Source organism: Amborella trichopoda, chromosome 4 (genome assembly GCF_054954075.1).
Source record: "Amborella trichopoda isolate Santa Cruz 75 chromosome 4, AtrichopodaSantaCruz75HAP2 v2.0, whole genome shotgun sequence".
In the NCBI taxonomy this organism is placed as follows: Eukaryota; Viridiplantae; Streptophyta; class Magnoliopsida; order Amborellales; family Amborellaceae; genus Amborella; species Amborella trichopoda.
In genome coordinates, this window is record NC_142339.1 from 56,903,859 (window position 1) to 56,919,721 (window position 15,863).

Consider the following 15,863-nt stretch of genomic DNA (forward strand, 5'->3'; position numbering starts at 1 on the left):
TGGACGGTTTAGATAATGCGTTGCGAGATGCACTATTTCTAGGACTCAAAATCTTTTTTTTTTTTTTCATATTCCTACATCTCGATGTAGAGATGATCAATTATAGTGTTTTTCAACATTAAAACAACATTTTCCGATGGATTTTTTAGGTGTATATGGAACTCTACATTTAAGGTTATAATTTTAAACTTTTTCCATTAGATCAGGGGGTGTGATAGAAAATATATGGACCCGGTTTCTATGCGGCCAAGCCCGCATATGTAGAAATGCAGGCCTATTAATAAATTTATTTTTGAGATGGATTTTAAGACTTACTTTTTAAGGGCATGTAATATCTAACATGGAGATCATGAATATGAAAAAATAAATAAATTTAAAAAACTATAAATAATAATTTTAGTAAAAAAACATTTGAATTGTTAGTTTCCGTTGTTTTTAGATGGAACACCTACTTGCATGGATGCTTTGCTCTTTCTTGACTGTATATGTAGACATACGGTCCAGTCTGCATGAAATAATTTTCCAAAGGAAAGCATTATACGACGCCTATTGGCGAAAATGAATAGTGATTTCGCCTACTCCCATCACCATCTAAAGTTCATCGTACGGTCACGATTGTTTAGTAGTGTTTCATTTTTCATTTTTTTTTCTATAAATCGAATGACCTGAAATTTGGAGAGTGTATTCATAAAAAATAGAGGAATCTTCGAAAAATATAAAAATATATTTTATATGAAAAAATTGACCAAAATACCTCGAAATATTTTTAGAGTATTTTGGTGAATTATTTTTTTGCATATAATATTTTTTATATTTTTATTAGATGCGCTTCAATAAGATGTATATGCTCTCTAAATTTTAGGTCATTCCGATTTATAAAAAATAAAATAAAATAAAACATTACTAAATAATCGTGACCGTACGATAAAATTTGGACAGCAATAAAAATAAATAAAATTACTATTTATTTTTACCTGGGAAGACTTCTCTTTTTCGAAAATATATCTCGATTTCCTAAAAGGGAATTGCATATTTATGGTACTTTTAGGAATTAATGGGCTGATATAGTAGTTGAGAGAAATTTTTTTTTTTTTTTGCCAAATGAAAGTTGGCCAAAACCCCATTTAATAATTAGGTTTGGGCTCCGGAGACCTTTATTTTCTTAACACTTTTTTTTAAAAAAACCTGGAAATGAGTTGTCTTTTTTAAAAAAAACCTGGAAATGAGTTGTCTCAATCTCACTCTTTCTCTCTAACTCAAAAGCGGCTCTCTCTCTCTAAATCTTCAAAGGGGTTCCCCTCTCCTCTCTCTTGCTAAATCTTCAGAGGGTTCCTCTCTCTCTCTAAATTCAAAAGCTCTGATATCCCCCTTCTCTCTCTCCCAATGCAGAAAAGTCAACATCAAGAAATCCCATGGCAGCCCCTGAGTTGCTCTAGATCCAACTTCACGAAGATTTTTTGGCAAATCAAATTTATGGGTTTTTTGATTTTTGGAAAACCCATCTGTTAATTTTTCGTTACGTTGTTGTCATTTGCCCCATTTCACCTATCTGTCGATGTAAAAGTTTGAGCTTTGAGCATAGGGAGGTTCCAGGTTTTCGCTTTTGCCTCATTTTCAGCCCATTCTTTCTCTCGTTTTAAGATTTGCGCTGAGAAAATATGTGGGTGCTTGATATTTTAAGACATTAACCTCTCTCTTAATTTCCTTTCTCTTGTACTTATGCCCCATTTTGCATGCACATTTTCTCTCTCTCTTTCTCTGACTTTTGGTTGCAAGTTCCCTCCAAATCCCCAGCATTCCTTTCCGTTCTCCTCTTTTTTGAGGGGTTTCTTCCCTCTTCCCCTCTCTTATTCATGGGATTTTGATTGCTTTTGAACAAACCCAGTTCTTATTTTTGTCCATTTTTTGTTGTTTTTGCTCAATTTTTAGCTATTACCTCTTCCCCCTCTTTCTCATCAAAAATGGTTTTTTGGGAGGGGTATTTGAGTGATGAGGCAATGGGCACTTTTGCGCCCATAGTGGTTTACTGGTTGTATGCGGGAATGTATCAAATTTTGCCTCCTTTGGATCGCTATCGCATGCATACGAGGAAAGAGGAAGAACAAAAGAATTTGGTTCCCATTTCTTTGGTTATAAAGGGGGTTCTTCTTCAGCAGCTAGTTCAGGCCACTGTTGCTCAGGCACTTTTTTGGGTTAGTTTCAAAAACCCAACTTTAAATTCATTCTTGGGTTCTTCTAATTGGATGTATTCAACATATATTTTGGCTTGGGTTGATTTTTCCAGTAGCTATAGATTTGAACCTTTGTCATTGAATATTTGCCAATTCATATTAACAATATTATATGTGCCTACTATTCTTTGAGTTTATGTTTCATATGTCTTTTATATTGGTATTTCTTCGATACACACTTACTGTTAGAATCAAATTTTTGGTGGAACATCTGATTAAATTTGAAGAAAATCGCATTATGATAGAACCCTGGTTTAATTCAAGTAATGTTGGTTATGGTTTTGCTATGTGATACTACCATTTTCAATTTGGTGGAGTACAGCACTGCATCAAATACATAAGAGAAGCTTTACTTCCACATTTTCCCCGAATTGACATGGATGTTGAACTTTGTATATCAAATTGTAATCTGCACATTTAATCACATGATTTGCCAAGAGCCGGTTGAATTTTATATTGCATCTCCACTTCATTGGAGAAACTTGATGAGTAGTGGAATCTTAAGTTTGGTCGTATGTCTACATTTCAAAAGATTGATTAAATCTTACTTGTGCAATCAATATCAGTGATTGATTAGTTTGATCTATGTTATTTGTTTTTTAATGTCGCATGTAATCATCACGATTATTTGGGATAGTCATCAAAGAAAAATTGTGAAAATTTTTATTTTCAGTATTGTTTAGTATCGTACTCTGCATCACTTCATTCGAAAAGTTCTGCAATGTCCTAAAAAGCGCAAAATACAATTTCCTGTGGCTGGTTCTCATGGAATATATGCAATGAAATTTATATCTTAGAGCTCTCAGAGCAGTCTACTTTCCTACTTCACCAATTTTTGCTGAACCTGAGTATGTTTGCTGCCTCTCTCTCCCCCTCCATATATTGCTTTGAGATCACTTACATTTCTCAAGAGATTAGTTTAGGCCTTAAGCACAAAAGTGACTTTTGAACAACTACTGCGGTAGCCCATTTATCAGGTTAAAAAACTATTCCATTCTAGAAGTTTACTTTGGTTATGTGAACTTTTTCTATTGATATGGGCATGAAATGAAGACAACACATTCAAAAAAAGATATGGGCATGAATTGGGTTTGGTTTGGTAGAACTGTTTCAAGGTTTTATTTATGATACTCAGTGCGATTTCATTTAATGTGATGTTTGGAGAACTAGTGTTATTAGATGTGATAGTAGAAATGGATTTCATGAAAACCGTGAGAGAATCTGAAGAGCCAAAGGAGGACAAGAAGGGTCAACTTGATATTTTTCATAAAAAATGGGTCATGTTGGTATTTCAATAAGCACTGCCACTTTGGGAATTTCTGCTCAAGATTGGGGTTATTTAATTTCAGATTTTTTAGTCAATTTGGAAACACTACAAGATAAAGTCATAGGCATCTGCTGGGAACATATTCAAGGGTTATTCAGTTTCAGATTTTGAGATCCATTGGCAGGCCACAACGAGGGGTTCATTACTCCAAAAAGAGATCCCAGTAGTGGGACTATCCTCCTGAGGGCAATTTTAAGCTGAAATTTGATGGAAGCTCGTGGAGCAACCGGGTCTACTTAACTTGGTGGCATGTTGATGGATCACCATTAAGGTGATTATGTCCTATATAGGGCCCCTCCTATATGTGATTCAAATGAGGCAAAGCAAGACTGATGCGGCTCAGAATACTGCTCTCGAGTATCTAGATGCTTTTATATCTTTTATTTATTTCTTGAGTATTTTTATCTACTTAGGGACATAAGTAGTAATTTCTAGAGTCTTTTATGTCTTTTTATTTGCTTAAAGTCTTTTATAATATATGGCCATGGTTAGATTAGATGGATGGCTAGGATTAAGTCTTGTTTAGTGTTTTCTTATATAAGAGATGTACCCAAGCGTAATGAAGCATCATGTTATAGACTTCTATTCAAAACCCTAGTGTGGCAAGTGCTCATTCTCACTTTGGTTTTTTAATCTTTCTCTAATTTTGGATCTTCCCTATCTTCTTCTTTGCTAAAACCCTAGCTCCAGCTACTACGTCTATGTCAGGTACCAACTTGGTATCAGAGCCCAACGATCAGCAAGGACAGTACTATAGCATGTACTATGGCACATTACTGTAGCATGGTACTGTATCACAGTATTGTAGCGTCAATTTTTGTGCCCTAGATCAACTACTGTGCCTCCACACAGAGGAAAAGGAGGAAAAAAGCGCAATCTTAAAAGCATTTGATGCTAGTTTGCAAGAAGGGATTGCAATCTAAGGAGATTGGTCGAAGCCCTAGCTCTGCGTTTGGCACAGATGGAAGCCCCATCTCAAGAGGATGAGATAGAGGAAGAGGAATCGGTGACCAAGTTGATGTCAAATGGCTCAATTCATGGTGTGATCCTAGTCAAGAGTTCGGTGCACAGTGTCATCGACCTAGGCACGAAATCGATGATGATTTGAGCAAGTCTTATGGAGCTCTATCTAAGGACAACTATGGAGAAAATTTGTTCTCACCACATGGTCCTTAAGATCAGCACGTTGTGGACGAGGACTCACCGCCAGCATTCTTCAAGTACCTGGATTAAGTTTTGGGTTTGAAAAAGAAGTGGGTGATCATAGATTTAATGGTGACCCAATCCGTAAAGAGGATCACAAAAAAGATCCTACCATTGGAGAGGATCTTGTGGATGCTCCTTTCCTTGATGAAGAATTGAGTGAGAGTGACAAACTTGCTCCTAAGAAAATGGGCATAACTAATTTCTTTGTCCTTGAAGGAATTAGTGAGAAAAATGATGGTGTTGACGGAGGCAATGATGATGATGTTGTTCTTCAAGTTTTTTTTTACCTGAATTAGGGGTGTCACATGATGTTCACACCAAAGAGCTCAAGGTATTTTCACCTGAACTCTTAGCAGGTGAGTTTAACATCGGATATGCTCACCCAAGGGTTTTTGAAATCATTCTCTTCGAGAAAATTCATGCTGAGTTGTCGCTCTGCTGTGATGGAAGAACCAAAATCTATACCTTATCATCTTCATCTGAAACCTAAACATAAGGAACCTAATATTTGCATCTCGACCTCACAAGGGCAAGCCTCAAAGTTCAAAGTTTTTCTTGCATCCTAAGAGAAGAGTTTTCCTCTAGTATGTTTATGATTGATAGTGTTCCACACTTGCATCGCAGCAGTGTTGGTTTTCAATTTTAACAAAACATGATGGATAAGATGCATATGAGAGGCACCATAACCTGGAAAACATTTATCTCTAGTTATTCTGTATTTAATTTTTAAGGTTGAGTTACAATGTTTCCAAGAGATGAAAATTTTGGGATTGGGCCTTCTCATTATACCCTTGCTGGTATTGTTACATCAAAATGGTGTAGTGGATGATTGGTGAGTATGAAAGAAATTAAGCAGGCCTATGCTAATGCTGTGAAACATGGGTTTGGCTGTAATCTTTGCACTAGCATTATACTGTCATCAATTCATTGCAAGATTGGCAATCTCCTTTTAGCACATTCAATGCTCAAGTTTACAACTCATAGAGGTGAGATTTCCTTCAAAGTTATTTTTTGAATGGATAACTTCGAGGACGTATGATTAGAAGTGATTCAAGGCTCTTCCCTTCTATGCTCATTCATGGTTCCACACCAAGTTGTTCTAAATATCATAATTTGAGCCAATGCAAGATTGGACCGTGTGAAGTGGTGCAGAAGATTAATGACAATGCCTACAATTTGAAACTTCCTAGTCATATTCGCACTTCTGATGTTTTAGTGTCAAGCATCTCATTCAATATCGTGGTGATACCTTCGACAACAAGCCGCCAAATTCAAGGGCGAATTCTTTTGAGGATGGGGGGATTAATCAGCCCAAAATATTGATCTTGAGTATCTAGATAAGAGAGGTAAGTCTAAAGTCTACAATAGTAACCTCATAAGGGCAAATTAGTCATTGAGTCTATCCTTTTATGTCATTTATTTATTTCTTGAATTTTTAATTTAGGGGCATAAGTAGTAATTTCTAGAGTCGTTTATGTCTTTTTATTCACTTAAAGTCTTCTATAAATAAATGGTCATGGTTAGATTAGATGGATGGCCATGATTAAGTCTTGTTTAGGGTTTTCTTATAAAAAAGATGTACTCAAGCATAATGATGCGCCATGTTGTGGACTTTTATTCAAAACCCTAGAGCAGCAAGTGCTCCTTCTTTTACCATTGGTTTTTTAATCTCCCTATTTTTGGATCTTCCCTATCTTTGTCTTTGCTAAAACTCTAGCTCAAGCTACAAGGTATGCGCCAAAGACCCTTTTTGTACGTCTCTGGTCTCTAGAGTCTATGTGGAAAAATGTTATTATTGAAAGGGATTCTGCTATCATCATTGTAAGTCTAAAGACTATGGAGGCTATACCATGTGTCTCTCTTTGCATAAACTTTTGAACCAACCAATGACTTAGACATCTTGCTTCTCCACTTGTGGTCAGAGGCAAATGTGGTAGCTGCTGCCCTTGCAAATCAGGGATTACAAAAATCTTCCCTTGAAGTAAAGTTATCTATCACCTTAAGATCAAAGATGCACACAACTTCATAAAATGGTAAAACTCCAATAAGTGGTTCTAGTGTTGATGGAAACAGCAGTGTTACTTTCTTTTCATCCTAGTAAAACAATTTGATGCAAAAATTTCATTGTGGAAATGGATGTTTATGGCGTAAGGCAATGAATCTCGTTGCCCTGTGCAGATTGTTATGGAATATACTCTAATTAAATCACCTACTGCTTGCTTTATTAGTGTGCAATGTGTGTGTCGTTTGATTACGGGATATATTAGGTTTATCAACCAATAAAACATATTACTTTTGTCCCATGTTATGACATAATTGGCGATGTATGGTCGATTTTAGTTATTTGGCTGGAAGATGACTGTATTTGTCTAATAAGGGTGAGGACCTTAAATTTTCCCCTAATCCGTCCCAAGCCCTGGTAAAGGAGTTGGGTAACATTAGGCAAGCGGCAGGCGTAAAACTTTGCCACATCTTATCATGATTCCTCCTCCTATAAATGGAAGAATAGGATTCATGTAGCTGATCCCAAATAGTTGGGTTAAGGCTCAGATGATGTTGATGATGGCTGGAAGCTTACTGTATACGTGGTTGTTAGTTACAACCACATTGACCATTAGCTTGAAGTGAGTTTTGTGCAAAAAAGCAAGGCAATTAGTTGATGGCTGCTGACGAATAGGAAGTGACATTAACATAGTTTCAAATAGTAACTAGGGTGGTGGAATTGCTTATCCTTAGTCCTTAAGGCCGAAGGGGTCTATTATATTGGAAAGTTTTGCAAGAAAGTTTTTGTTGGTTCGTCAATATTTTGAGTCTCATCCTTAATTTCAATGTTATGGTGGCACCTAGGTGGGAAGACTGTTATGTTTTGTATATTACTCATTGATCATAGACTAATGAATTCCTCGAGTATGGCTGGTTGTTGGCATGTGCATTGCAGGAAGGGCACAATAAAGGAAAAAAGAAGAAGAGAGAAGCAATTATTTGGAAGTAATAAAAAAAAGGCGCAGTAAAATGGGAAATTTTTTTTTGAAAGAAGCAATTCTTTCAAAGTATAATACAAATACATACAAAAAAAAGCAAAAAGCAGTGAAGTGAGTTAAAAACTCACCATACGAGATAGTCCTACGAGATAGTCATCAATTAGGGAACCAAGGGCCTGAAAACAGACTAGTACAAAGCCAAACATATAGAACATTTTAAATCACAACAAGTAGTAGAATGACAATATCACTAGGGATCCAAGGGATGGTAGCCACAAACTACCTTTTCTCAATAGTGATAATTCATTAAGAGCAGTTTCCAACTGATAAAATCTTCCCCTTTCCTCATGTGACTCTGAGCAAAAGAGAATCGAAAACTTTGAACTTGAAAAGGACAACAGACAAATTAGCCAGGAAACAGAATAAAAGCAAAACAGCAAACAAGATGTAAAAACAACGAAACTACAACAGAAAACAATGAAAGGAGAAGGAGACTACAACTCTCGTTGTTGCTTTGCATGCAGAACTCTTGAAGGAATCTTGAATGCCAAGTTTAGAAATAATCCTATTTTTGACAGAAAATTCTAGTTAAATAGAAGAAACTAAAGAGGCATTAGATTCATATCAGTTAATCCATTTTCATTAAGAATCTTTGTGTTTCCTGCATCTTCATCAATTTGTATGCATAATGCGATCATAGACCAATATTTCCTGCATTTGTATCTTGCACTGGATACATTGAAATTTGATTTTCATCTCTCCTAAAGGGAAAAAGGAAAATGTAAAGATGATTGAACACATCCTTTGGGAAGGATTTAGGACAGAAGAGGCTTTTAACTGTACTCCCACTAAGTCGCCCTTTGGGTATGAATGATGCTTTTCAAAAGTGTAAGAAGCCAATCATTAGATATGTAAATCACGGAGTGCCACATCCTTTTGAAGTGATGGTGATATAATGAGATGCTAAATAGTTTATGGAAAATCGGTCTTTGTATGAAGTTATTGTGGAAAAGAGTATCATTGCTCATTGGTAACTTCAGTCGGATTGGTAATACCTATAATTTGTTTAGGATTGGTAATATCTATTAATTTGATTAACTTGGAAGCCGATCAATGAGTTACAACATACAACTTATGACTAAGTGATCTTAGAGGACCTGTAGGAGGTTCTAACTCTTATGAGTAGTTGAGCAAAAAAAAGGAAAAAAAGGGAAGAAAGGATTGTTATTCGGATGAAATGGTCAAATGCCTCCTTCTAGGCCTTGTATGTCTGAAGCCTGATTTGTCTTTTGGTTTTCCTTGAAGAAGAGAAGAATCGCCGATTTGGTCTGAGTCATGTGACTCATTTGAGATGGCATAGAGGCTCATCAAACTCGATTTAGTGCATCGAGTATTTGATTGGGTATCCATCTAGTTAAGTCTTAAGTGAGACTTGATTGGGTTTGGGTTAATTCGAGTACAACCATTCAGTCTAAAAGGCACACTATGGTGGAGAACTGTCATGTTGTGATGGTTAAAATCTTTGGGAAGATTTTTATTTGTTGTTTAAGTCTTTGGTCATTGACATTTTATAACTAGGAGCAAAAAATGAAATGGTGTATAGATTAGCTGATTTGGACTTATTAGAGACTGTTAGAATGTGAAACATGATTTCTTTACTTCTCCATAGGTAATTTCTTTGTACTTCATCTGAAGCCCTTGTGGTGCTGACTGCTGACAACTGTAATTTTGTGATATCATTGGTCGTGGCCTCATAGGCTGTGAATTTTAGTAAGAGTTATAGATTCTTACATAAGCCTATGATCCGATTATTTGTTTATGCAACTAAATTGGAAATATGTGCTGTTGCATGCTGAAACTCTGCACAGCCACATGAATGTGGATGAGACAAGGGAGGGTTAAGGAATACAAAAAGGTGCAACTTTGAAATTCAGCAGCCAGTCTCTCAAGCTTGAGCATGAGCTTGTTTGAAAATCTGAAAGTTTGTTTTATTTGATATTTCTAATGCATAGTGCTAATATTTTAGCAAACATATAATTCGTCATTGTTTTCTTTCTCTTATACAGAAATGTTGAGAATTTTTATTGAAATTTGGGTTGTGAGTGTATATATAAAATTAATGTTTCTTGTGTCTTTTACAGAAGTTCGAGGCCTTATTTGAGAGTTTATTTTAAAACATTTTCCTATAGATTCTATAAAATTAAATGGAAAGAGACCACAGAAGAAGAGGAGAGTTAGTGAGATTTTAAATTATGGAGTTCTATCATCAAGGGAAGCTTAGGGTTTTGGTTGAGAGAAATAAGAAAATTTAGGTTGTTACCTTCAACTTTACGTTGCATAATTTTCAGGACAAAGATGGATCATAGAGAAGAATTATGTTGCCATATAGTTTCTGTGATTTCCATCTGAGGTGCGGTGGGGTCCCTGCTCCTGAAATGTAGTTCTGCTATTTATGAGCGGGAGCACATTGCTAACGTATTCCTGTACTCACTCTTGGGGGCACATTCCCCATCTTATTGGGAACTCTTTCCACTAATATTGTTAGGGAAGAGCCTCCCCTCTCAATTGGTGGACTCCATTGTGGGAACTAATGCATCTGATACGTAAATTTTTGGTTTTAAAGAATTGGGGGCATTTTCATTCTAGACCAATTGTGAAAGAGACATCAAATCCTATGATCATTCTAGCAATTGTGAAAGAGACATCAAATCCTATAATCATTCTTTTTAAGTTCATCTTGTTATTAAAAAATTTCATTATTTCTGGTTTTAAAGAATGGGGGGACATTTTCATTCTAGACCAATTGTGAAAGAGACATCAAATCCTATGATCATTCTAGCAATTGTGAAAGAGACATCAAATCCTATAATCATTCTTTTTAAGTTCATCTTGTTATTAAAAAATTTCATTATTTTCAATATTTATTGTTGGGATGCTCCCTAACGACAGAGCTTTTGGCAATTAAAGATTCCCTCTCCCAATCCTTCTCCTACTCCGAACAACTATATGTTGGGCTAAGTCTGCATTTGTGTTCTATATAAGGTGAGACTTCTTACTGGATGCTCACAAAGCCACCCTTTCTTGTAACTGTGTGTTAGTGTTTTTAATGTTTACTTTAGAATTTGAAATTAGAAACCAATATCTGTTTCAATCCAAGATTATTTGTGTGCTTAGAGCATTATGTTACCTGCTGTGCTAATTGTCAACTGAGAATGGTGGGGTATGAGTTTTCAAGACACAGCTCGTGTTGTTTTCCTTTTCTTTCCTACTGTAAACCTTCTTGTTGTTCTGCACTTGAACTTCCGCCTTTCGTATTTCTTCTTAACTTTTATTATTGTGACTACTTATTAGCGGTAGCAGGTAGGTAAATACATTGATAGGCATTCCCAATATTCCTTGTATTCTTCATTGAAACTGAGACAGATTCTATAGGCCATTCTAGGGTGGCACTGGTACACAGCTCAATCATTTGGGTATGGTGTTCTTGTTCAAAGGGAAACATATTAAGGGGAGCATAAGGTTAATATGATTAGGTTCGAAGAGATAAAATTTAGGCTTTGCAAACGTTCATGACTTCATGTTTTAAGAAAAGAAATTTGATATCCATAACCTGAGGTATGTTATCACCTATGTGGTAAACCTGGACTCTTCAACTCGGACTGTCTAAACAATCTGCTGTTGTGAAGAAACTAAAGGCCATGTCCATATTTGTACCAAATCAATTTAGTATGCTATAGCCTAAATTATTGGTATGTCAACTTTGGGTTGATCAAGCATACTGTCAATACTAGGAATAGCTCCACTAACATTACAGATTTTGAGTTTGGAGCATTAATGAATTCGTGGGAAAATCCTTTTTTTTTTAATTCTTATTTTTTTGGTAATATTTCAATGGTCAATATCTTTAGGAACCTTTTATTTGGGTTTGTGTACATTGCAATAAATTTTTAATATAAGTAACATGAGACAGAATTTAATGTGCACCCCCAGTTGGCAATGGTTATGAATTGCAATTTATATCTGGTTAAAGTATATTTTGAATTTTTGACAACCATAACCACATTCTTAGGGTGAGAATATAGCTGATTGTCTTAGTTCTAATAAAGAGTGTGCTTGTTCGATTTCTTTTGACTCTCGTTGTGGTCATGTTTGAATTTGGATGATTTTTTGTTTTAGGCATGTAAAAATGCTTTATGATTCAATAGTTGGTTCGTGGTGGAATAAAAATAAAATATTAGTTCCATTTGTTTTAACTTTGTCTTTTTACAAAATAAAAATAAAGCTTCTTTTAACTTTGTCTTTTTACAAAAATCTGAACTGCCATTTGTTCAGACAAAGAGGCCTATAGAATTTTGTCATTCTTGACATCTATCATTGTGTGTCACAGCAGTTTGGGGTTTTTATTGTTTACAGTATTTTTCTTTTCTAAATTCCTCTGTAACCTTTTCTTGTAAGCAGTAAATACTTGTTAGGTACGCGAAACTACAAAAGAGATAGTAAGAGCGCAACATGAATAACTGTGGTGGCTTAAAGTCCCCGAACCAAAACTTAGTTCTGTCCGTCTAATACACTGGTCACTTCTCTTTCTTCTTGAGATATGTTTAAAATATTAAACTTTGAAAACATGCACATAGATTGAAAAGCACTTGATAATCTAATTACCAACATTTTTAGGGAACCTTGTAGCCCTTGAAGTTCACATAAATGTCCCTGTGGGGGGAGGTGGTGATGTTCTTCAGCATACTTAGATTTTTTTTCTTCTCCTTTTTTCCCTCTTTTTTTGAGTCTGTGATGAACTTCAACTAATATCTGCTTTATAAAAGAATCCATGAAGTCATTGTATTACTTATACCAGCCTTAGTTTGAGTCAGCTGGCTTGCATGAGTCACTAGACTCGGTCTAGTTTCGAGCCTTCACCAATGTTGAAAAATGGTTTGAAGATACATAATTATAAATCAAAAGTTTATGTAAGGATGAAACCTTATTAGTAGAAGTAAGGTTGCAATAATTTATATGCAGTGAGATTGCAATAATCTACACCGTCTATCTTATTTGGATAGTATAGATTTAATATTATCTTAAAATATATGCCACTTTTTGGCAGTCTTAAAAGACGTGTCGAATCTACACCATCTAACTAAAATAGATAATATAAAGCATCATAACTTACTTGTACAGGGTCACTACTTTATACAAACTGCACCCTATATATAATAGGTGAAGGTTTATATTAGGCATTCAGCTTAAACAATAAAGTAAAGTGCACCTTCAGATTCTATCGGGAGATGCAGTTTTGGTGCCGGAAACTTATAATGACCTGAAAATCTATTTTCAACCCTGATTATCAAATTTAAAGCTCGAAAAGTGGTGTAGATCAAGCAGATCCAGACACTTAAAAATTGTGAAAATGGACAGTCCAGATATTGTGTTTCGAGATTGCACTATTTAGGACTTAAAATCCTTTTTCTTTTTCTTTTTTCTGGGTATCGACACATACCTTGGTAGAGATCATCAACTAAAAGGTTTTCCAACGTTGGAACAACCTTTTCAAGAGGTGCACCATACTTCTACAGTATAGAATTTACACCTTATATAAACTTTCTCCAATATATATATATATATATATATATATATATATATATATATATATATATATATATAATCATTTCATGACTCTAAAGAGCTTATTTTTAAGTTGATCTTAGGAATACTTTGATACCATTATCTAGAGGACTTACAGTCTATTTTCACTGTGGTATGAGAGAAGTTTATCGCCTTCCCCTAAGAAGCTAAAGCTGCAATTCATATGGATTCTTTTACTTTTATGTGAGAGAGAGAGAGAGATAGAGAGATTCCAATATATTGGATTCATGTTGGTTTTAACTCTCACAATTGGCGTGTCTTAGATAATTGCTTCCCCATAAGTCAGGGGCACTAATGTTCATTTGTTTAAAAATTTGGTCGCAAATGGGAAAAAAAAAATTCTTCCACATGAATTTGGGGCATCAGAGGTTACTGATTATATATGTAAAAAATTATGAAACTGTCAAATAATTTTATTTTAGATTTTTATTTTATTTTTTATATAAAATGTATCATCTTGTTTATGATTTGGGCATTTTTTTTCTTTCTGTTCTTTTTTGGTCACAGATGACATCAAGAGCAGGGTTAACAGGTGTGACAGTGCAAGCATCCCTCGCAGTCCAAGCCCTTCAAATTTTGATCGCTATGTTCGTCATGGACACATGGCAGTATTTTGTGCACCGCTATATGCATCAAAATAAATTCCTATACCGCCACATCCATTCTCAACACCACAGACTGGTAGTGCCTTATGCTATAGGGGCTCTCTACAACCACCCTCTTGAGGGCCTCTTGCTTGATACTTTTGGTGGAGCCCTTTCATACCTTGTCTCAGGGATGACGGAGAGGACTGCCGTTGTGTTCTTTTGTTTTGCAGTGGTAAAAACTGTTGATGACCATTGTGGCCTTTGGCTTCCTGGCAATATATTTCACCTTGTTTTCCAAAACAACACGGCTTACCATGACATCCACCACCAACTCCAAGGCACCAAGTATAACTATTCACAACCATTCTTTGCAATTTGGGATAAGCTACTTGGGACCCATATGCCATATAGTTTAGTTAAGCGCCCTGAAGGTGGATTCGAGGCAAGGCCTGTAAAGGATTAGTTTTCCTTTAGACAAGAAAATCACGATTTTTTTCTTTTTCAGTGTGCGAGATATATTAATGCGTATAAATGGTGGGTTGGGGAGAAGGGATGATGAAGAAGAGGCTTGGAACGTGGTTGTATATATGGCCTATTTGAATCTTGGGTTTGCCTTGTGTAGAAGAGAGTGGGGCATGGGGTGGTTTTTCGGGATAGCTTTGTAATGTGATGGTTCCTGTCATTGTTGGATTGGTAATCAATTGTCTCTGTTCCGAAAAGAAGGGATGCGATGTTTTTGTGTGGGTTTTACTTTTTAACGAATCCTTATACATATTTGTTGGATGGCCTGTAGAATTTTAGTGCAGGTCATGAGTGTGTTGTATTGTGCTTGGGTGTTGTTTTCTTTAACACCACTTTTTGTGTAGGTAGGAAGATCAAGAACACGGAGTATCTTTAGATTTATATTACATTGTGATCATTGTGTTCTTATCATTCCATCAAAGAAGATTATGAGGTTGATTTTTCTTCCTAATTCCAAAACTCCCTCTATTGTCATTTATGACTGGTCTAACATAGAGATCAACAGTGATACTTAAGAATTCCTGTTAGTTCTTACTGGTCTTTGATAGAGATCAAGAGTGATGCTCTGAGAGAGAGAGAGAGAGAGAGAGATAGAGATGTTGCTTTGAAGATAGGCTTCACCATTTCTCTTGTTAACCATTTTGGGTACTTTGCTTATAGACAGGCTGTCGTTGTTTGCACGGAAAGCAGGAGCTGCTCACGCTTTTTGTGCAATAGGGCATTTTTCGTCGTTTGTTTTGGGGGAAGTGCCCTTCAACCTGATCTCCAACTTTCTGTGAATGTGGAACCTAGCACAGAAAATTGGACGACCCCTCCTGGGGGTATAACCCCAACTTCTCAGTACTTGTTCTATTGTCTCTCCTCTCTCTCCATTCTCTGCCCATATTTATCCTTTCCTCTCCTCATAATTCTCTTTCTCAACTCTCTTTTCTCTTGGAGTTATCTCATATCTCTTTCCTCCTATCTCTCCTCTCTTCTGTCTCCCTATTGAAGCTTTCTTTGAGGCGGATGGTGTTTGGGCTTTTAAATGTGTTGGCTTTGAATCATTTTATTTAGGTGAGTGGTGTTGGTTCTTGGATATATGAAGGTTGAGTTGCATTTCATGACCTTTGCTTGATTTGTGGGGCTTTAATGGCATCTCTATTGAAGATTTGGGGTTTTTAAATTTTTTGGTCTCAAATCAAGTGGCTGCTATTGTCTACTGAGATGGTTATGTGAAGGTTGAGTTATAGAGCTTTCATGGAGATTGTTTTGTGATGTTGCACTAGAGTGAGTCGCTGTTTGTCATATTGATTGTTATGTGAAGTGTTATCGAGCTTTCATGTAGATAGTTGCGTGGAACTGGGTTTTGGGTTTTAAAAGCATT

The 15,863-nt window shown here is 35.9% G+C and overlaps 1 protein-coding gene across 1 annotated transcript; it reads left to right on the top strand.

Annotated features, from left to right (window-relative positions):
* Positions 1–1,096: 1,096 nt before the first annotated feature.
* Positions 1,097–14,948, top strand: LOC18422395 (very-long-chain aldehyde decarbonylase GL1-9). Its single transcript, XM_006827067.4, has 2 exons — positions 1,097–2,192; positions 13,896–14,948. Exons 1-2 carry the CDS (start codon positions 1,962–1,964, stop codon positions 14,436–14,438), a joined length of 774 nt encoding a protein of 257 aa, XP_006827130.1. The 5' UTR covers positions 1,097–1,961; the 3' UTR covers positions 14,439–14,948.
* Positions 14,949–15,863: the final 915 nt, after the last annotated feature.

What these genes read in the sequence shown, in the direction of transcription:
- LOC18422395 (XM_006827067.4), top strand. Translation starts at nt 1,962, where the DNA reads ATGGTTTTTTGGGAGGGGTATTTGAGTGATGAGGCAATGGGCACTTTT. An exon ending in TTGCTCAGGCACTTTTTTGG is followed by an intron (nt 2,193 to 13,895) that starts GTTAGTTTCAAA and finishes TTTTGGTCACAG; the next exon opens with ATGACATCAAGAGCAGGGTT.